Below are 21898 nucleotides of genomic sequence, written 5' to 3'. Positions count from 1 at the left end.
CTCACAGCCATATGTTAATGAGGCCCTGTTGAATGTTTGTGTCGCCAATACATAGGACCCTTAATTCAAACATGCAATGAAAAACAATTAAAACGATCATTACAGAAGACTAAATATACAACTACTTAACATTAATAAGGTGTTGTCATTTCCTTGTTCATCTTTTAGAGGGGCCCTGCAACTTGGTACTATCTTCAAAAATGATCAAACCCTTTCTTCCTGCTCCTTATAGATAACAATTCTACAACACAAAGGTCACAACTAGCTTGAAACACTCAAAATCCCACACTGCAATCTTTTAAATTAACTGCATGGTGTTTTACACAGGCAAACCACAACCACCTTTTCACAATCCGCTGTACCTTAGTGAGCATCTTCCAGCTATGAAAGACTTCATGCTGACACAGTCCATACTTCCAGCAGCGTTAAAGACCTTGTCTCGCATAATCAAAGACAACATATGCAGCACACAAAAATGCTGCACATATTTGCTGATTCAACAGAGAATCAGAGTAAGAGGAAAGTGCACTAGCATTTTTTGGTATTCATTAGTGTTTCTTCCAATCATTTAAACAACATTCCGAACCATAAAATTGAGAAGGTCTGGCACAATTATATAATTAAATCTAACATATAACTCCTGGAAAAGGGAACACACTTTCAACCTTGTCTTCTGCTGCTTACTGACTAATTGAATGTGAAGAAGAATTCATTTTGTAATACCAGTGACCAAAGTCAAAGGGGAAGGAGGAAAAAGACTCATTTCAACTGGTATATTAACAAAACAAGAAAGCCGCATCATTGGGAAAGTGCTCAGATTTTATTACATTGACAAACCTTCAATGTGTTTTCTTCTCTGCTCTGGCCCACACCTTGCTAGTTGAAAACACAGCCAAAGCGTTATTCATAAACTGTGTTAAGGGCATCACTGTGCAATGATAAACATCTTAACTGCTGAGGCTGACCATAATTTAACTGTAAAGATATTTACATGCTATTTCAGTACTGGCTGTGACATAACCTTTATTTATACCTATATTGATGAGGTTTTTGCGGTAAACTAAATATGAGATAAGTGTTAGAAAGCTAGAATTCACTTGAGGAATTTGATGTCAAAAACCTCGAACCCGTATCTTGAGAAGTTTAATATCAGAGAACCCCAACACTGAATTACCCGCCTTTAATTTGTTGCCAGCTACTTAGAATCATAAAATCATAGAATCGTTACAGCACAGTAGGAGGCCATTCGGCCCATTGAGCCTGTGCCGGCTCTCTGCAAGAGCACTTCAGCTAGTCCCACTCCCCTGTCCTTTCTCCGTAGCCCTGCACATTTTTTCCTTCAGGTACTTATCTAATTCCCTTTGAAAGCCACAATTAGATCTGCCTCCACCACCCTCTCAGGCAGTGCATTCCAGATCATAACCACTCGCTGCAAAAAAAAGTTTTTCCTCATGTCCCCTTTGGGTCTTCTGCCAATCAGTGTGAAGGATTACTGGAAAATAAAGCTGTTCATCCTTTTGTGTCACAGTAAGAGCATTTACAATTATACATCAGGAAACAAGCACCAATCAAGATTGCACTGTCATGCTCAATTCCCAGTGTCTTTACATTCTGGTTTCAAACTCAGTTGACAGAAAGGGATATTTAATTCTCTATAGTTTTCTCTATATTATATATTGATTTATATCACAACACTATTTTGATGTATGAACTAACTGTGCGTGCATTTAGTATAATTGGTGTTCAATGAATCCCTGACACGAATGCCAGTTGAAGGACAAGAACAGAGGGGACTGCAGAAAATTGCATCAGACCGTGTAAGTAATGCAACAGCTGTAATTCTTTTAAACTTTTTACATCTGTTACACACTATAAAGCAGATTTTGTAGCACAGCAACCCACTGCTACGCCGCAGGTGTCAGGAACCATACTAACACCTGTGTGCTACTGAAAGCACCTTATAAGCGCTTAGTTAATGTCTCAGACAGAAAACAAAAAGCTAGAGTAAATGCTCGGACTGGAGAAGATTTGGCAATGGTGTACCCCAGGTGTCTGTGTTGATTTCACTTTTGTTCTTGGTATATATAGATAATTTGGACTTGCGTACAGGGAACACAATTTCAAAGTACTTTGGCGACACAAAAACAGGGGCTTTGGAAACAGTGAGGAGGACTATAAAAGACTTCAAGAAGACATAGATAGGTTAGTGAGATGGGCAGACAGGTGGCAGTTGCAATTTAATAAGTGAGGGGTAATACACTTTAGGAGGAAAAACAAGGAATGAGACAAAACAATGTAATTATTGCTATAGCAACTCGTAGGGGCACCAGGTTAGGCAAAAGAGCACTCAAGACAGGCACTAGGGGTTTGCACAAGAATGCAAGAACATAAGAAACAGGAGCAGGAGTAGGCCATACGGCCCTTCGAGCCTGCTCTGCCATTCAAGAAGATCATGGTGAATCTGCTATCTCATCTCCACTTTCCTGCACTATCCCCATATCCCTTGATTCCCTTAAGAGTCCAAAAATCTATCGATCTCTATCTGGAATATACTCAACAACTGAGCATCCACAGTCCTCTAAGGCAGAGAATTACGAAGATTCACAACCCTTTGCGTAAAGAAATTTCTCCTCATCTCAGTCCTAAATGGCCGACCCTTTATTTTGAGAGTGACCCTCAGTTCTAGACTCCCCAACCAGAGGAAACATCCTCCCAGCATCTACCCCGTCATGCCCCTCAAGAAATTTAAATGTTTCAATGAGATCACCTCTCATTCTTCCAAACTCTAGGGAATATAGACCTAGTCTACTCAATCTCTCCTCATAGGGCAAGCCCTCCCCCCACCCCCGGCCCCATTTCAGTCTAGTGAACCTTTGTCGCACTCCCTCCAAGGCAAGTATATCCCTCCTTTGGTAAGGAGACCAAAACATGATTAATATTTAGTGTGTAACTTGTTTGTTCACGATTGAAAAATGAATGCTTTGGAACCAGTTTCTTGGTGCGCACTGTTTCTTCAGACTGGTATTTGTTTGACCATGCCTGGTGAAGTGATAGCAATACTCATGTGTTGAAGTTGCAGGCATTCATCTTGAGGGTGTAAGGATTGTGTCTGATGGTAGGAAGGACTGTTGGTGCAAGGGTGGTACGGATGATTCAGTACCAAAGCGCTCCTCGATGATTTCCTGCCGTAAAGTTCTGGCAGCTGGCAGGGTTGATGGCTCTTACTCTTCTTTGGAATCCTGCTGTTTTTCCTGCTCATGCACTTCCACTTCTTCCTCCCCAGGTGGCTCTAAGGATTCCAAAGCTATGGAGCATGCAGTGAAGGAATATTTTGATTGGATGCATACTTTACTTGTTGATATTTCTGACGAAAGCAGATGTTAGAAATAAAGATTTGGGATTTATATAGCACCTTAGTGCATCTTCCAGAAATGTCTCAAAGTGCTTCATATACTTTGTAATAAATAACTGAGTTAACTATTATCTGTTGGCAATTGAAGTCAATGGAAAATAAAATCAGGCATGGTGGAAAACGGGCTGCCGATTCGTTACTGTCCGTTTTGCACTATTGCCGAAGATCAATTTCACCTCCTATTTATCTTACAAAACATAATTGCATCTGACTTATCATGAGTAATTCCACAAAAGATTCACATATTCTAAATTGTTCTGCACTCCAACTTCCAGTGAGCAATGGCATGAGATATCAACCAGTAATATATTGGATCAGATTTTGCGGTCAGCGGCAAAGTGACAGCGCTCACCACTGACCTTGAAGAAAGCTTCCTACAAAGATCTAGCAATCTCTGGTGTGGATTTCACTTTTCCAGACATTAATTTCATTCTGGCGCCATGTACAGGGGATCTCCGGCGTGCAGCAACATTGATGTCATCAAGCAGGCTAAGCAGCCAATCACACTGAAGAATTCTCACAGACAGCAAACCAGGAAGTAAAAAGCACTAATTACCCTTCACTTTTTAATCATTTTACAGAGAGTGAAATAAAGATTGGGACATACACATGGGATTAAGGTAGAAGCTGAAATATCATAAACAAACGTTAAAAAAACATTTTTTATTATTTTAAAAATCTACGGGAATTTGTATCATAATGGTGAACTCTGACACTCCACAAATATAAAATTAGCTTTGCAGAGCCAGAGAGGTTGTGCAGCAGTAATTATGACATAGTACGCCGTTAAAAACCCAGTTACGCCTTATTCAGCAAGGCTTCACTTTTTATGGGTTTTTTACAGTGAGACTAGTGCATAAAAAGTGGAAGTTCATGTCAATTCAAGTGATTTGTAAGATTTCCATCTGCGAGGACTTCAGGTGGCTTTGTCCTCCCTCTTTGCTCCTGTCCACCACCTCACTGCTCCCACCTACCCCATCCAAGTGCTGGTGGTTCCCCCCAGCTCCACTCACTCCTTCTTCCTATTGCCTTTCCCCCATCCCCCACCCAGAAATGGTTCACAGCCTTGACTCTGGAACTGGTCTTAACATCTTTAGAGTGCTTACCAAGATAGTAAAAACACAATAAGCACTTGAAAGAACTTGTTGCTAAGCGTTGCTAATATTCTTTGTTGTATGTTGTGTCTGTCTATGGTTATGGTCTCCTAAGCATTGCTCATAAAAATACAATAGGTTGTCTAGATTTTATTTTTTGGCAGTAGACCAGTCTCAGTAGCAAAGGAAATGTGCTTTGCACTTTTCTTCAGCTGAAGTCTGGTTAAGTACAATTAAAAGAGCCATTATTATACTGTTTTGCATTAATTTAATTAGGAAAAGAGAGATCAATTGTTGTATGTATTACGTACATTTCTCTTTTTCTTTGGGTTCCATCTCTAAATTTACTCAAAATCATGGGTGTGAAAACACATGTATATAAGTAAAAACATCTGTGTTACTGGCTGCCTTATATATATAATAAATAATAGTAGCATTTAGGATTTGTCTCAATCAGCTTCCTGTAAAGTGACAGCTTTGATCTAGCTACTTCACCTTTATCATACGTTCAACACACCTACCAACACTGTATGCATAAACAAAGAGCTGCCAATTTCCAAAAGTGAAGTGAGATGTTTGAGATAATAGTGATGCCTTTCTGCCATAAAATGCTGCAGTACAAATATACAGAAAATACAAAAATAAACATCAGCGCAAAATTGTATTCTAAGTACAAAATAGAACATAATTTACAGATTAAGATTAAAACAGGAACATTCCATAAAATATAAGTTTTAATGCCATTTCTGAAACAAATGTCATAATTATGGTAAGCCATGTAACCAGGAAATTAGAAGGTAAGCCTGTCCCATCGAGTAATTTTCAGTCAGACGGAATTGATTTTCACTCTTCTATGCACTGTAAGGGTGCTCCCTCATGTGGCCATTTTCAGTTCTTTCATCCACAGGTTAATAACAGCACATTGGTAAATTGAGGGCAGGCTGCATGTTGAATTTGCTTAAGTTTTAAAAATTTGGAGATAAACTGCTCACTATGAGAAATTTGTAACTGAAAGTTAATAGGACAAAAATAGTTAGAGTAAATGATCATAGTAAGGAGAATTAATTAATCTGAGCAGGAAAACTATAAACACCAAGGAACCCAGATATTTTGCCTAAAAGGTAGGAAATATGGTATGTGGAGATTAAGTGTATTTAAGAGGGAAAATTCAATTTCCACGTGTGTAACTTTCACAACATATTACTTGTCTAGGAATGTGGTGGACCTATCCATTTCAAGTCTGGGGTGAGGGTGAATACCAGTCCAATAAACTGTATGGGGGTAATTTTCATCGACAAGTGACAGTTTCATTAATGCATGCAGAAGGGGGTGGGACAGGGTTCTGCGCCATTTCTGGCCCAGGGACTTGCTGGATGTCGAGTCCCAGCATGCTAGTGCCACCTGGTAGGGGCTAAGGCTTCAGGTGAACCTGCAGGTGGGATAGCATTTAAACGGATCACACACTGTAAAGGTAGATGCATTAACCCTTTTAAAGATCCTTCTTGTCATTTTCTTTTTGGTTTTCAGCTGACACTTAGGTTTCATAACATTTTTGTGCCAGATGCAGTTATTTAGTTTGCACCAAGCTCCTTTTCTGGCACTAGAAGGTTTGCCATGAGGATTCCTTCAATCTGATCTGCTCCAAGGAAAATGGGACAAGCAGAAGGATGCCAAGCAGGTCAGGTTGCCCTGAAATCTGCTCCGGGCCTGCCCGCCCACCGTCACTTATATCCTTACCTGAAACCCATTTGCAGAGCAAGGTTAAAAAAAAGCTCACTTTGACAGACATCGTCAGTGGAGGCTCCTCTCTCCAATGATGACTGTGTCTCCCGGTGGCATCACAAAGAGATGTGAATGCTTGTATAACCGTTATGCTGGAAGGTTCTTCAGAAGCCTTCCAAACACAGCATGTCATTCTTTACATGGTATTGTATGAAAGAAAACATGCCAGGGTTATCAGGCACCAGCGTTGCCTGTTTGGCTGCACCTATCAAGATGCCACCAACCAATTCCCTGGGCCTTGGAAAACCCATCTGGGAATGACTGCGATAACCTGCCTGGACCAGCAAAGGGGAGGATACCGAGCTCTGCCATCTGCTGCAAGTATACCAGTGTTCAGCTTGAGGCACAGAGCTTGCAAATATGCAGGCACAGTAATAGAAAACTTTGGCCTCAAACTTGGCTGTGCCTTCTTGTATGCATGCTACAGTGCTGACCCATAGGTGGTAGAGGAAAATCATCCTTGCAAGAATCTGATGTAGCACCAAGCTCTGCTTGAGCAGCCATGAAAGAGTTCGAGTGCTGGACTGTATTGTCGCTTGTCTGCAGACACATGGCTGCACCTAGGGGCCCCTTTCCCTCCATTCTAGTTTATCACTTCATAAGCTCATGGTCTGCCAGCCTTGCTGATGTGTTGAGATGTCTTTTTAAGCCCTCCAGAAGCTCTCTAAAATGTTGTCCCCCCTCCTTTTGACATTCCCCTTTATTGGTCCCCAGACAGTTAAAATTTGACTTACACGCAAATTGTTTCTCCTACCAGTGGTGTCATTCCGAGACCCAGCACAGTTTACAGCTGGAGTTGTGATCATTGTGCAAATAAAGTTTGACCTGGAAAGTGTGCTATTTGCACTTGGGATTCTGATGGATCTTAAAGCAGCGAAAACGAGAATGGGATTTTTTTTTACACCTGGAAATGAAAATCACTCCCGTTTAGCAATCAAATTCTAAACAGTATGTATTAGTGAAAATGCAAGAGTAACTCCTGTCCTGACGACATTACAAATATTCTCTAAAGTCACAGGTTTGAAATTAGCATGTATATTGCTTCTGCTCTCATCCTTCTTAGATGGGCTTTTACCTGGCAGCTGTCCTCTGCTTATTAAGAGAGTATAATGAAAAGCGAACATACCCAATAGCTAGGACCACTTATTTACAGTGACTGAATAAGTCAAATTCTGTTTTTATTTCATGGGATTCTGGGATTTTTAGAATCATAGAATGGTTACAGCACAGAAGGAGACCATTTGGTCTGTCGAGCCCATGCCGGCTCTCTGCAAGAGCACTTCAGTTTGTCCCACTCCCCCGCCATTTCCCCGTAGCCCAGCAAATTTATTTCCTTCAGGTACTTATCCTATTCCCTTCTGAAAGCCATGATTGAATCTGCCTCCACCACCCTCTCAGGTAGTGCATTCCAGGTAATAACCAAAATGTTTTTCCTCATGTCGCCATTGGATCTTCTGCCAATCACCTTAAATCTGTGTCCTCTGGTTCTTGACCCTTCCGCCAATGGGAAAAGTTTCTCTCTATCTACTCTGTCTAGACCCCTCATGATTTTGAACACCTCTATCAAATCTCCTCGCAACCTTCTCTGCTCCAAGGTGAACAATCCCAGCTTCTCCAGTTGATCCAGGTAACTGAAGTCCTGGAACCATTCTTGTAAATCTTTTCTGCACCCTCTCTAAGGCCTTCACATCCTTCCTAAAGTGCGGTGCCCAGAATTGGACACAATACTCCAGTTGAGGCCAAACCAGTGTTTTATAAAGGTTCATCATAACTTGCTTTCGTACTCTATGCCCCTATTTATGAAGCCCAGGATCCTGTATGCTTTTTTAACCGCTTTCTCAACCTGCCCTGCCACCTTCAACGATTTGTGCACATACACCCCCAGGTGCCTCTGTTTATGCACCCTCTTTAGAATTGCACCCTTTAGTTTATATTGCCTCTCCTCGTTCTTCCTACCAAAATGTATCACTTCGCACTTTTCTGCGTTAAATTTCATCTGCCACATGTCCACCCATTCCACCAGCCTGTCTATGTCCTCTTGAACTCTATCACTATCCTCCTCACTGTTCACTATGATTCCAAGTTTTGTGTCATCTGCAAATTTTGAAACTGTGCCCTGTACACCAAAGACCAAGTCATTAAGTCAAGAAAAGCAGTGGTCCTAGTACCGACCCCTGGGGAACACCACTGTATACTTTCCTCCAGTCCGATAAACAATCATTCACCACTACTCTCTGTTTCCTGTCACTTAGCCAATTTTGTATGCATGCTGCCACTGTCCCTTTTATTCCCTGGGCTTCAACTTTGCTGGCAAGCCTGTAATGTGGCCTTTTGGAAGTCCATGTACACCAAGTCAACCGCATTGCCCTCATCAACCCTCTCTGTTACCTCATCAAAGAAGTCAATCAAGTTATTGTAACACGATTTGCCTTTAACAAATCCGTGCTGGCTTTCCTTAATTAATAAGAACAGAAGAAATAGGAGCAGGAGTAGGCCAATCGGCCCCTCGAGCCTGCTCCGCCATTCAATAAGATCATGGCTGATCTGATCCTAACCGCCAATCTACTATCACAGAACCATCTCCTGAATCTAACAGAATTAGACACACGAAATAGGAGCAGGATCAGGCTACATGGCCCCTGGGCCCGCTCCACTACCCACAGGGCCATGACCGATCCAAACCTAGACTCATGTCCAAATTCCTGCCCGCTCCCCATAACCCTTTATTCCCTTTACTTCTAGGAAACTGTCTATTTCTGTTTTAAATTTATGTAATGATGTAGCTTCTACAGCTTTTTGGGGCAGCATATTCCATGGACCTACCACCCTCTGAGTGAAGTAGTTCCTCCTCATCTCAGTTTTGAAAGAGCAGCCCCTTATTCTAAGACTATGCCCCCTAGCTCTAGTTTCACCCATCATCGGGAACATCCTCCCCGCATCCACCCGATCCAACCCCTTCACAATCTTATATGTTTCAATAAGATCGCCTCTCATTCTTCTGAACTCCAATGAGTAGAGTCCCAATCTACTCAACCTCTCCTCATATGTCCATCCCCTTATCCCCGGGATTAACCGAGTGAACCTTCTTTGTACTGACTCGAGGGCAAGTATGTATTTTCTTAAGTATGGACACCAAAACTGTATGCAGTATTCCAGGTGCGGTCTCACCAATACCTTGTACAACTGAAGCAATACCTCCCTATTTTTATATTCTATCCCCCTAGCAATGAAAGCCAACATTCCATTGGCCTTCTTAATCACTTGCTGCACCTGCATACTAACCTTTTGAGTTTCGTGCACCAGGACCCCCAGATCCCTTTGTACTTCAGTACTTTCCAGTTTCTTGCCATTAAGATAATAACTTGCTCTACGATTTTTCCTGCCAAAGTGCATAACCTCACACTGTCCAGTATTGTATTCCATCTGCCAAATCTCTGCCCATTTACTTAGCCTGTCTATGTCCCCTTGCAGGTTTTTTATGTCCTCCTCACTCACTACTTTCCCTCCCATCTTAGTATCATCTGCAAACTTTGATATGTTACACTCGGTCCCCTCCTCCAAATCGTTAATATAGATTGTAAAGAGTTGGGGACCCAGCACTGACCCCTGTGGAACACCACTAGTTACTGATTGCCAGTCCGAGAATGAACCATTTATCCCAACTCTCTGCCTTCTGTTAGATAGCCAATCCTCTATCCATGCCAGAATATTACCCCCAATCCCGTGATTTTTATCTTAAGCAATAATCTTTTGTGTGGCACCTTGTCAAATGCCTTTTGGAAGTCTAAATACACTACATCCACTGGTTCCCCTTTATCCACCCTATACGTTACTTCCTCAAAGAACTCCAGCAAATTTGTCAAACATGACTTCCCCTTCATAAAACCATGCTGACTTTGTCCTATTAAATTATGATTATCCAAATGTCCTGTTACTGTCTCCTTAATAATGGACTCCAATATTTTACCTACCACAGGTGTTAGGCTAACCGGTCTATAGTTTCCAGCCTTCTGTCTACTGCCCTTTTTAAATAAGGGCGTTACATTAGCAGTTTTCCAGTCTGCCGGGACCTTTGCTGAGTCCAGGGAGTTTTGGAAAATTATTACCAATGCATCCACAATCCCTACCGCCACTTCCCTCAAGACCCTAGGATGTAAGCCATCAGGTCCAGGTGATTTATCCGCCTTGAGTCCCATTATTTTACTGAGTACCACTTCCTTAGTGATTTTGATCGTGTTTAGCTCCTCCCCCCCTATAGCCCCCTGTTTGTCCAGTGTTGGGATATTCTTAGTGTCTTCTACTGTAAAGACTGATACAAAATATTCATTCAGTGTTTTTGCCATCTCCATATTTCCCACCATTAATTTCCCGGTCTCATCCTCTAAGGGACCAACATTTACTTTAGCCACCCTTTTTCTTTTTATATAACTATAAAAACTCTTACTATCTGTTTTTATATTTTTTGCTAATTTACTTTCATAATCTATCTTCCCTTTCTTAATCAATCTTTTTGTTATTTTTTGCTGTCTTTTAAAGTTTTCCCAATCCTCTATCCTCCCACTAGATTTGGCTACCTTATATGCCCTTGTTTTTAGTCGAATACTATCCTTAATTTCTTTACTTAGCCACGGATGGCTGTCTTTTCTTTTACACCCTTTTCTTCTCAGTGGAATATATATTTTTTGGAAGTTGTAAAATAACTCCTTAAATGTACACCACTGATCATGTATCGTCTTACCCTTTAATCTATTTTCCCAATCCACTCTACTCAATTCTGCTCTCATACCTTCATAGTCTCCTTTACTCAAGCTTATCACGCTTGTTTGAGATCCAACCTTGTCACCCTCTAATTGAATATGGAATTCAACCATGTTATGGTCACTCATTCCAAGGGGATCCTTTACTAGGACATTTTTAATTAATCCTGTCTCGTTACACAGGACCAGATCTAAGGTTGCTTGCCCCCTGGTCGGTTCAGTTACATACTGCTCAAGAAACCCATCCCTAAATTAATTTCTTTAATCCACACTTGTCCAAGTAACTGTTAATTTTGTCCCTGATTATCGTTTCTAAAAGCTTCCCCACTACCGAGGTTAAACTGACTGGCCTGTAGTTGCTGGGTTTATCTTTACACCCTTTTTTGAACAAGGGTGTAACATTTGAAATGCTCTAGTCCTCTGGCACCACCCCCGTATCTAAGGAGGATTAGAAGATTATGGCCAGTACCTCCGCAATTTCCACCTTTACTTCCCTCAGCATCCTAGGAGGCATCCCATCCCTGGTGACTTACCTACTTTAAGTACAGCCAGCCTTTCTAGTACTTCCTCTTCATCAATTTTTATCCCATCCAGTAACTCAACTATCTCCTCTTTCCCTATGACTTTGGCAGCATCTTATTCCTTGGTAAAGGCAGATGCAAAGTACCTCAGCCATGCCCTCTGCCTCCATGTATAGGTCTCCTTTTTGGTCCCTAATCGGCCCCACCCCTCCTTTTACTACCCGTTTACTATTTATACGCCTATAGAAGACTTTTGGATTTACTTTTATGTTAGCTGCCAATCTATTCTCATACTCTCTCTTTGCCCCTCTTATCTCCTTTTCCACTTCCCCCTCTGAACTTTCTATATTCAGCCTGATTCTCACTTGTATTCTCAACCTGACATCTGTCATACTTTTTCTGCTTCATCTTACTCTCTATCTCTTTACTAAGTGTTCTGGAATCTAATTCTATATATTTTTTCATTTTTATGTGAAAGCTGCAAGTCTGTGGCCAGGCCAAAAGTTACAGTTCTGCCTATATGTATCTAATATTTCTCCTGCTATACAGAGTGAGGCCTGCCTGCATTCACATTTGAATAGGGCCAGCAATTATCATAAGCTACATAAAATTTTATATTAAGGCTTCAGGTTTAGCACTACCTTGTGTTCATACTTCATACAGTATGAGATATTAATTAAAGCAAACTGGGTACTGGCCTGCATCTGGAGAGCACTGGATTAGAAGTCAGTACAAGTTATGCTGTACTGCCATTGTTCAGATGAGTTTTGGTAACCTTACCTCATAAAGGAGACAAGATGTATTAGAAGGGGCTCAGAAAAGAGTGACTAAGATCATTCCTGGCCTCGAGGAACTAAATTATGAAGACAAACTCAAGTGATTGAACTTATTTTCATGGCTAAAGGAAAATACAAGGGAGACATAATACAGATCTTCAAAATAAAACAAGGTATAAAGGAAGCTGTTATCTTGGACAATGAACATAGGAATACAGAATACAGCTGTAGAAATATAAAATTCACAAGCCTCAAGAAAAATTAGAGATCAGAAAAAACTTTTTTCTAACAGCATCGGTAGATGATTCTGGGCCAATTGACACTGATAAAAAGGAGCTAGAACAATATCTGTGGTAAAGAAAGAGATTATTTTTAGCCCGGGTGATTGAGGAAGGAAATTAGTGTTCGCTGAAGCAGGTGATCAACAGGTGGTGTGGGAGGAAAGTCCATTTTAGCACAAGCATATATGGATTCTGGATGGGCCAGATTCAGTGGGCTCTATCTTCAGTATCCTCTAATTTAGTAGTTAAGCCTGTTATCCCTTAGATCAGTATTTCTCAGCAAGTTTAACAGGGTGAAGTATTAATCATTCATCTCTATTTTACTGAAATCCTGTAAAAGGAACGGAAAACTCTACAAGCTAGATTTTTCTGTTTTCACACTCGTTTTTAGGTGTAAAATTGAGGAAAATGTAGCAGAGGGGCTGCACTTAGTTCCCTGCTCAAAGTCCCCTATCAAAACTAGTTTGCTGCATGAAAATGATTATGCAATGAGTGTGCACTGTGCCACATTCAATTTTCCACCCCAATGCTAGATTGGGGGCAGTATTCCTATAAAAGTGCTGGAATGTTGAAGAGTTTGAAACCATGATTTTGATATTTCTGGAGCCATTGTTCCACTGCCAATGATGCCCTTTATCCTAGACACTCCTCCTTACCTCTGTTTTCAGGAGGAAGATGAGGATGATCTGGAAGGAAGCACTGAGGGATGTTAGACTGAGAAGGCACCAGATAAATGAAAGTGATTCAAGTTTATTCCATCTCACAGAAAATGTATAATTTATCATCATCATGGACTGTACCCAATCTATTTAATCTCTGGAATGAGGTGAATAACAAGTAGCTAAAACTTCCAAAAATGAAAAGCTATGTGAAAAGACAAAGCTAAATGTCCTCATACTATTTGATCATCTATAGTTGTCCATGTAACCTACAATCCTGTTCTTAGCAGACATTCAGTCAACAAAAAAAGAACTTGCATTTATATAATGCCTTTCACAACCTAAGGACATCCCAAAATGCTTTACAGCCAATGAAGTATTTTTTGAAGTGCAGTCACTCCTGTAATTTAGGGAAACGCGGCAGCCAGATCAAGATCCCATAAACAGGAACTTGTGGTCAGCGGCGAAGCAAAGGCATTCGCTGATGGTCCCGAAGTAAGCTTCACACAAAGAACTTGCAATCTCTGTGTCGAGAAGTTTGGGTTTACCGACGTGCAATTCAAATCAACAGAGTATAGTGGGGATCCCCAGTACAAGCTGCTGTGACATCAACAAGCTGTCTAAGCAGCCAATCAAAACGCAGAATTCTCACCAACAGGGAACCAGGAAGTGGGTAAGCTCTTAAAATTCTAACTTTAAAAAAATGTTAGAGAGGGTAAAACAAAGATTGGGACTCTCACATGGGGAAAAGGCAAACCTGAAATAAAGATGAGCAAACTTTTTTTTTTTAATTACATTTTTTTTAAATAAAAGTTTCCTAATTTTTATTTTTTATTAATATGGACAAATTTGACACTGCACAAAATTAAAATTATTTTTCAGGGCCATAACCTTTGTATAGCAGTCAATACGCTGTTAAAACCCTATTCTAACTTGGATCTAACTTTTAATGGGATATTAAACAGCGTACTTACTGCGGAAGAGCCGAAGTTTTTGTCCGTTTCCATGATGAGAAATTTCACTGATTGCCGGTTGTGTGTAGGAGGGGGGAGGGGTGCACCGCAGCCTGCAGAGGAGCAGGGAATGACAGACCACGACTTCAAGATTTCCGCATTAGGCCGCGTATGCACTAAATCCTGAAGTTGCGGTCAGTTGCAAAAGCAAAATGATGCTGAACGCTGCCAGTTTGCAGTCATCAGGACCGCAAATTCTGGGCACTCTTTTATTTTTTGCCCACATCATTTACTTCTATGTACCAAGTTTTGAGATAATCACTACCAATGCATTTACACTGCAGTTACCAGTCTCAGACTAGAAGCTGTAGTGCATGTTAGAATCCGGTTTACATTGCTTGGCTCCTGCCTGGCTGAAACTTTATCTTTCCTTTTTTATGATACATGGATGAGTGGAGCTCTCCTCTAACAGATAGAAATTTAAATGTTTGAAGAGCAGGGGAGGGGAGAATCCTCAGTCTGTAGTAAGGTCAGATAGATTAATCAGGTGTCCAGGGGGTCCAATGCACCCACTGAGCAGTTTGTGAACCAGGTTTGACACTCTATTCATAGAATCATATATTAATTTATCCCTCAACCAATATTTATCCCTGAACCAACATCACTAAAACAGATTATCTGGTCATTAACACATTGCTGTTTGTGGAAGCTTGCTGTGCACAATTTGGCTGCCGCGTTTCCACAATTACAATAGTGACTACACTTCAAAAAGTACTTCATTGGCTGTAAAGCGCTTTGGGACATCCAGTGGTTAGGAAAGGCGCTATATAAATGCAAGTTTTTCTGTCTTTCTTTCATACAAACCAGAAAGAGGCCATTCGGGCTATCGTGCTTGTGCTGGTTCTTTGAAAGAGCTATCCAATTAGTCCCACTCCCATGCTCTTTCCCCATTACCCTGCAATTTTTTCCTTTTCAAGTTGATATCCAATTCCCTCATGAAAGTTATTATTGAATCTGCTTCCACCACCCTTTCAGGCATTGCATTCCAAATCATAACAACTCAATGCGTAAAAAAAAAATTCTCCTCATCTCCCCTCTGATTATTTTGCCAATTATCCTAAGTCTGTGTCCTCTGGTTACTGAACCTCCTGCCAGCGGAAACAATTTCTCCTTATTTATTCTATCAAACCCTTCATAATTTTGAACACCTCTATTAAATCTCCCATTAACCTTCTCTGCTCTAAGGAGAACAATCCCAACTTCTCTAGTCTCTCCACATAACTGAAGTCCTTCATCCTCGCAGTGGTTATATTTTTATTTTCCACACAATGCATACTTGGAGCCTCTCTGAATGAGATTGCCAAATGATGATCACTTTTGTTTTGTAGACTATCATACATTGTTAGGATTACAGCCCAAACGGTCCGTCTTGGATCAGTGATAGCACGTTCCGCTCTAAGTCAGAAGGTTCAGGGTTCCAGCCCCACTCCAGATACTTGAGCACATAATCCAGGCTGACAATTTGATGCCATGACCAACATTTATCCCTCAACCAGCAATTACAAAAACAGATGGTCTGGTCATTTACCTCATTTCTGTTTCTGGAACCTTATTTTGTGCAATTTGGCTGCTGCATTTCTCTACATTGCAACACTTCAAAAAGTACTCAATTGACTGTGAAGCACTCTGGGTTGTCCTGAGGTCATGAAAGATGCTGCATAAATGCTAATTATTTCTTTCTTTCAAAATCACTTCACTTCCTCTGAACTTATACTGGCACAAAACCTCACATTTGTTATTTTATTTTAAAAAACTTCACTATAACCATCCTTACTATATGCAGGCCAAGAATACTTTGGGATTCATAATTTCTATAAAAATCTATAAGGAATATACCAGTACCTGCTGTGTTTACAAATATAACAGTCACTGCATTCCAAAATTAATTCACTGAATGTGAAACATTCTGATATGTGTGATAAAGATACAATATAAATTACATTTTTCTTGACTTTCTCCTCTAAATACTTCTTTAAACAATGGTTTATGATCATGCAGATTAAATCAGCTTATATGCTGCAAAAGTCAAATGTTTATCATGCAGGTTGCATCATACAAAATTTTAGCCCTAAATGTATCCTTATAAGTATAAATATATACAATGATCTGTGATTTACCCTCTCTGCTAAGGGTTAGCCAGCAGACTTCTAACTGCAGTCTTCACCTTGTAGTCAAGCCATCTTAATATAGGACCATGCTCCTTCCCCCACAAGTTAAATGGGCTTTTACGCCCCACTCCTGATTGCTACCCAGTGGCCTCTGCTGGAAGTCAACTCATTAAAATGCTTGGTGAGAAAAGGTTTAGGTTTGCCATCAGATGTCTCCACAGTCGAATAGCCTGCCAGTACGCACTGACTAGGTTCACACAAGACAAGCCAGTTGGGCAAGATATGATATGGTGAATGGCTCCCACGTAACTGTGAACCAGCAAGGAGTCAATGGGGGTGAAATTCATGTTGGGCAGCAATGCAAAACAGGCGATAGCGAATCGGCGACTTCAATGGAAAAGAAAATTGAACAGAATGTAAAACAGAATGCCAATTTGCCATTACCCATTCTGCACTACTGCCAACCCGAATTTCACCCCCAATGACTCCAGGAGAAGATAGGGAAGAGTCAAGGGAGGAAAACTGTATTGCAGTTCATATTGATAACTATAAAAGACAAAATTTACAGTAACCTTTTCTAGTCAAGGAACTTTCATCAAAGAACCTTCAGGAACTCAGACCAGGAGCCACTTGCAGTCCCAGACATTATTGGTCACATTTTGTGGTGGTGATATTAGCCTGGATTTTCACATACTGTATTTGAATCATTGCAAAGTAAGTTTTGAATATTAGCTTTGCATTCAAAAGAAATTTTTCACACGTAGGATATTAAATATTTAACTAATAATGCACTTTAAAAAGTTGCATTAATGAGTACTTTGGGGGAAAAGGTTTAATTTTGTATTAGCAAGTCAATGCTGGACTGCACATTCACTACCATTAATGTTCCACTCTTGTGCAAACATATTTATAATAGATAAAAACATTTTAACAAACGTAGAAAAGCTAGTAAATATATTAGTCAGGTTTGAGATTTTTAAAATGGGTCAAGTACACTGCACCCAAAATAATGGTTTCACAAGACTACGCTCCCTTTTACTGGGAATTTTCTACAAGAAATGACAAAGCATTCATTTATGTGTTCTTATGAAAAAGCTTTCTTACCTGTTAACGTAACTAAGAGCTACGTATGTTGGCTGTTGTAGCTCCTGTTTCTCTAACACCCGTGGGTCAGTATCTACGGGGGGGAGGGGGGGGGGGAAATGTTTGCAATTATTAATACTAGTGCAACTTTACACTGGTTCACATTAACTCACTAATAAACTTTTTAAGTAGGGAGAAAACAAATGAGATGATACGTTGAGATCAGACACATCGCTCAGTATTCAAATAATGTAAAGTTCACAACTTTCCAGGAAATTGAAGTTAATAATAAAAACTTTAAGATGCAATTTTGACAAAAGTAGTAAAGTTTTGTTTCATTAAAATATAGCTCTTGGAAAATCCACAACATTTGTTATAAGAATAGACATGGTTCAATGATCTCATGGATGAAGGTCTTTTTTACAATGATAAAAACCTATGACACATATTGTGTTCAATTCAAACTCACAACAAATGTACTGCTATTTTACATTAAAACTACTGTATCAACGACAATCTCACAAGGCTCGTTACTGAACAAGATTGTTATTTTTTTTACTGTAGAACCCCAAACTAGAGATTAGATGATTATATTATCAGAATTTTAATGGTTATAAGATACTATTCAGCTGTCAAGGCCCTAAGCTCTGGAATTCCCTCCCTAAAACTCTCCACCTCCCGCTTCTCCTTTAAGACGCTCCTTAAAACCTACCTGACCAGGTTTTTGGTCACCTGCCCTAATCTCTCCTTATGTGGCTCGGTGTTATATTTTTTATAACGCTCCTGTGAAGCACCTTAGGACATTTTACTACATTAAAGATGCTATATAAATACAAGTTGTTGTTGTTGGAAAGCAATGGTAAATTGAATATTTGGAACGATTAACAGTGCACAAAGGACAGATGAAATTATGGCGGGCTGGAATTAATCCAAAGATCATTTGAAGTGTAGTTCTAGGCTTGACTATAGGCCAGGAATTTCCTTGGAGCTGCTCCCTCTCCGCTGCCGTATCTTTCTTGGAAGTGCGTTGAAAAACCCCATTTCCTCTGTACTTTCGGCAACAAAGTGGGAGCTGTTCTGAGGAAATTTCCGTTCCTATATGTATTTATATTTCCTAGACCCTACATGAAAATATAATCGGCAGGTTTCTCCCCTCCCTTCCTTAAGCCAACCAATTTCAGGCTGCTTTTGATGGAGACATTTTGAATTCCTCTTTAATGCGTCATTGTTTTTCTCTTACTGTAAGTATAGATCTAAAGTTAACAGGATCTAAATTTTGATAATTGGCTCAGTTTATTTTATTTCCTCATTCCTAAGGATTGTCATCATTAACTGCTTTTACTTTAACTTCTCATAGAAAAATACAACATAAATCAGTTTCACTAGCAAACTACTTCTGTATATTAGAAACATTTGAAGACTATTACACAAACATCAGCAGTTACAGTGCTAAAAAGGGATTTGTTGAAAAATCCTTTCAAATTGGCATATGGAATATTCTGATTACTTGAATTAAAAAACTGAAGTTCTTTTTGTTAAAAGATTTTGTTAGTAGATTGTGTCATTTCCAGACAGGTTGGGAAAATGAAATCCAATTATAAAATGAAATGAGATCAAGGCTTCACTATAATGACTGTTCAGGAGCAGAGCTAGGTGTGTGGACTGACCAGGACTCTACATGGATTTAAACATGCATACATAGAATTTTCTCATGGGAGGAGAATGTCTTTTGCAGCTGCACAATACAACTGGGATGCTGCCTACAGCTACCGCTCTCAGGCTGGTCGCACAGTGTATCTGCAGCCCAAGATGAAACACACAGGAGTCACTTGTGTAAAGTATAAACAGACATGGATAGTGCTTGAAACTTGAACTCACAAAAATCTTCCATTAAAGATATTGTTGGAGATGTTTGGGCAAATTCAAATCATTCAGAACAATTTTTTTTTTAAAGCATGATCCAGCCCATCTCCTGCAGCCCATTTGACCCAGGTACACTTCACAAAACCTCAATTAATTTCATTATCAAAACTCCTTGATGTAAGTGAAAGTACTGTAATAAAGCTTTTCCATCCACACTGAAGAATATACAATCTACATGTTTGAATGTCAGTAATTCCTGCTTTCAGCTTTACTTAGGTGCATTGTTAAAGAACAGCCATTTTTAAAAAGAGACAAAAATGCAGCAGATTTGTATCAGTTATTAAAAATGAAAGCCTTGGGCTAATCTGGTCCACCAGTGACAATATTTAAAAAGTCAAATATGCCTAACTTTTGCATTTTTCCCAGTTAAGCTACAAAACTTTAAGGAGTTTAGCCAAGAATTTTTACGTTTTCCTGGGAGGAGATTTCTAATTGCAAATGTGTGTGAGTGGGATACATGAACAGAATTTTTTTTGTTGAAAGGAATCTAATTTAGATGAAAATGTTTCTGAAGTAATTTATTTTTAAAGACTGGGGGAATATTGTGCTCATCAAGGTAGAGATGTCTGTACTGAGTAATGAAACCTTTCCACTTTCTTGAACCTAATGTTTTTTAATAGTGTAAAAATATTCTAATAATTTTCAAACATTTAGAGTAGCAATACTATCTGATTGACACCGTTCTTGGTATGCCTGTCTGCTTTGAAGTTGATTTTAATATAGACTATGTTATGCATACTCTCATTTGTCAGTTTTAATTGCATACCTGGATTCCAAAGGTTACTACAGTAAATTGTAGCGTTTGTGTGCAGCTCTACGCTGAGATGGTGGACATGTTGTGCCTTGGTATTAGTTTTGTTAGCCTGCAGCATTCTTGAGATTGAGTTATGAGAATACCCAGGTCAGGTACCGCACGACTTAGATACGAAGTAAAAATGCCACTACATTACCTCCAGCATTGCAACTTAACCCTAGGCTGAGGGATACACCAGCACACTACTACCATTTATCACTTCAGGTATCCTCGTGGTCTCTTTGAAGGAATGGCAACTCAATGCTAAATGATGGGTAATTTCATGCTGTGAATTTACTCCTAATAGCTCAATACTACGCTATTTTAATTTTTTTTTATTGATTTTCAATACAACATTGGAAATAATGGCATCAGGGAAGAACACCCTCCCACCCTTTAAGCTCAAATTAATTTCACTTCAGACCCTTAAAGCTGTCCACTAGGTTGAATTTAATTCCATTCGTGTGGACTGGATTAAAAGAAAATGGCCTAGAAATTCAGACGTGCCCATTTTTGGGTTCCCTGCGCCTGAGTGGCAAGACCCGAGGTGCCCTCGATATTGGGCCTCAGACCTCATTTCAATGGAACCAGCAAGCTGGGCAGAGCTACCAGCGAATTGTGACTGAAGATTGGGCTGGCGTTGGCGTCACAGAGTGGACGATCAAGCTTCGGGTCGGGGGGGGGGACCGGTGGAACGATTGAGTTTCGGGTCGGGGGGGGGGAGAAGCTAGCGCACAGTTGTCAGGAGGGAACGATCGGTGGCCGGGGCGAAGCGTTGACCGGGTATGGGAGATTGGTGACCGTGTCATGGGCAGTGGTAGCTGGCTGGAGGAGGGGGCAGCAACCCATGTTATTTTAATTTGCTCCTCCCGGATCCGCTTTCAGGTAAGTCTGGGGGCCTTTATGCCATATTGTGCTGTACAAGTTTGGCATGTGGTGAGTGAAGTGTTAGAGCATTCGAAAATCAAAAACGGGTCCTGCAAGAAGAGCTGGACCCTAATCTAAATAAATTAATTCCACCTTTGAACGTGCACTCCTGATGCCAGCGCAACCGCCTTATCAAGTATGGCGGATGGCACACCTCCAGCTTTAACGGTCTGAATGTGCATGCGCTACCTGCCTGCCATATTGGGAAAAGAAAGAAAGACTTGCATTTATATAGTGCCTTTCATGACCACTGGACATCCCAAAGCGCTTTACAGCCAATGAAGTACTTTTTGAAGTGTAGTCACTGCTGTAATGTAGGAGCATAGTAGGACGAATTTTTAGGCCCGCGTCTCTAATGCAGTTGATGGTTATCACTAAGTGAATGCAATAAAACTTATTTTTATGTATTAATCATAACACAATGAATAAAAACATAAACCTCTTACTATCCCAACTTCCAAAGATGACAATGTGTCTCAAACCACCACACCACCTTCACCTGACTTATGGGCCTCGATATTAACACCACTGCCCCCCCCCTACCCACCCCCACCACCAAATGATGGGCGGGAGAAGGTTAAAGAGTTAACAACAAGGAACGGGACCCCAACATACCACGCACACCTATTTTATGCCAGCGGAATTCGGGGCGTCCGAGTGTTCCGCCATGGCGAGGTGGGACACTTATTTAACATTTATTTAAATAGGGCTCCCACAGTGCAACTGGGAGCCCGATTTAAAATTTTCTGTTGCTCCACGAGTTTCCCAG

The 21898-nt window shown here is 40.4% G+C and overlaps 1 protein-coding gene across 1 annotated transcript in view; it reads right to left on the bottom strand.

Annotated features, from left to right (window-relative positions):
* Positions 1-21898, bottom strand: part of jazf1b (JAZF zinc finger 1b) — a 380857-nt gene that overhangs the window by 189856 nt on the left and 169103 nt on the right. The window contains exon 2 of the mRNA XM_085988620.1: positions 17508-17580. Within this exon, the coding sequence (XP_085844746.1) occupies positions 17508-17580 (73 nt within the window). The remainder of the gene's footprint in view (positions 1-17507; positions 17581-21898) is intronic.

The sequence above is a fragment of the Somniosus microcephalus genome, chromosome 5 (assembly GCF_052327205.1).
Source record: "Somniosus microcephalus isolate GS21.2 chromosome 5, FLI_Smic_1.0, whole genome shotgun sequence".
In the NCBI taxonomy this organism is placed as follows: Eukaryota; Metazoa; Chordata; class Chondrichthyes; order Squaliformes; family Somniosidae; genus Somniosus; species Somniosus microcephalus.
This window is presented reverse-complemented; position numbering and strand designations above follow the sequence as displayed.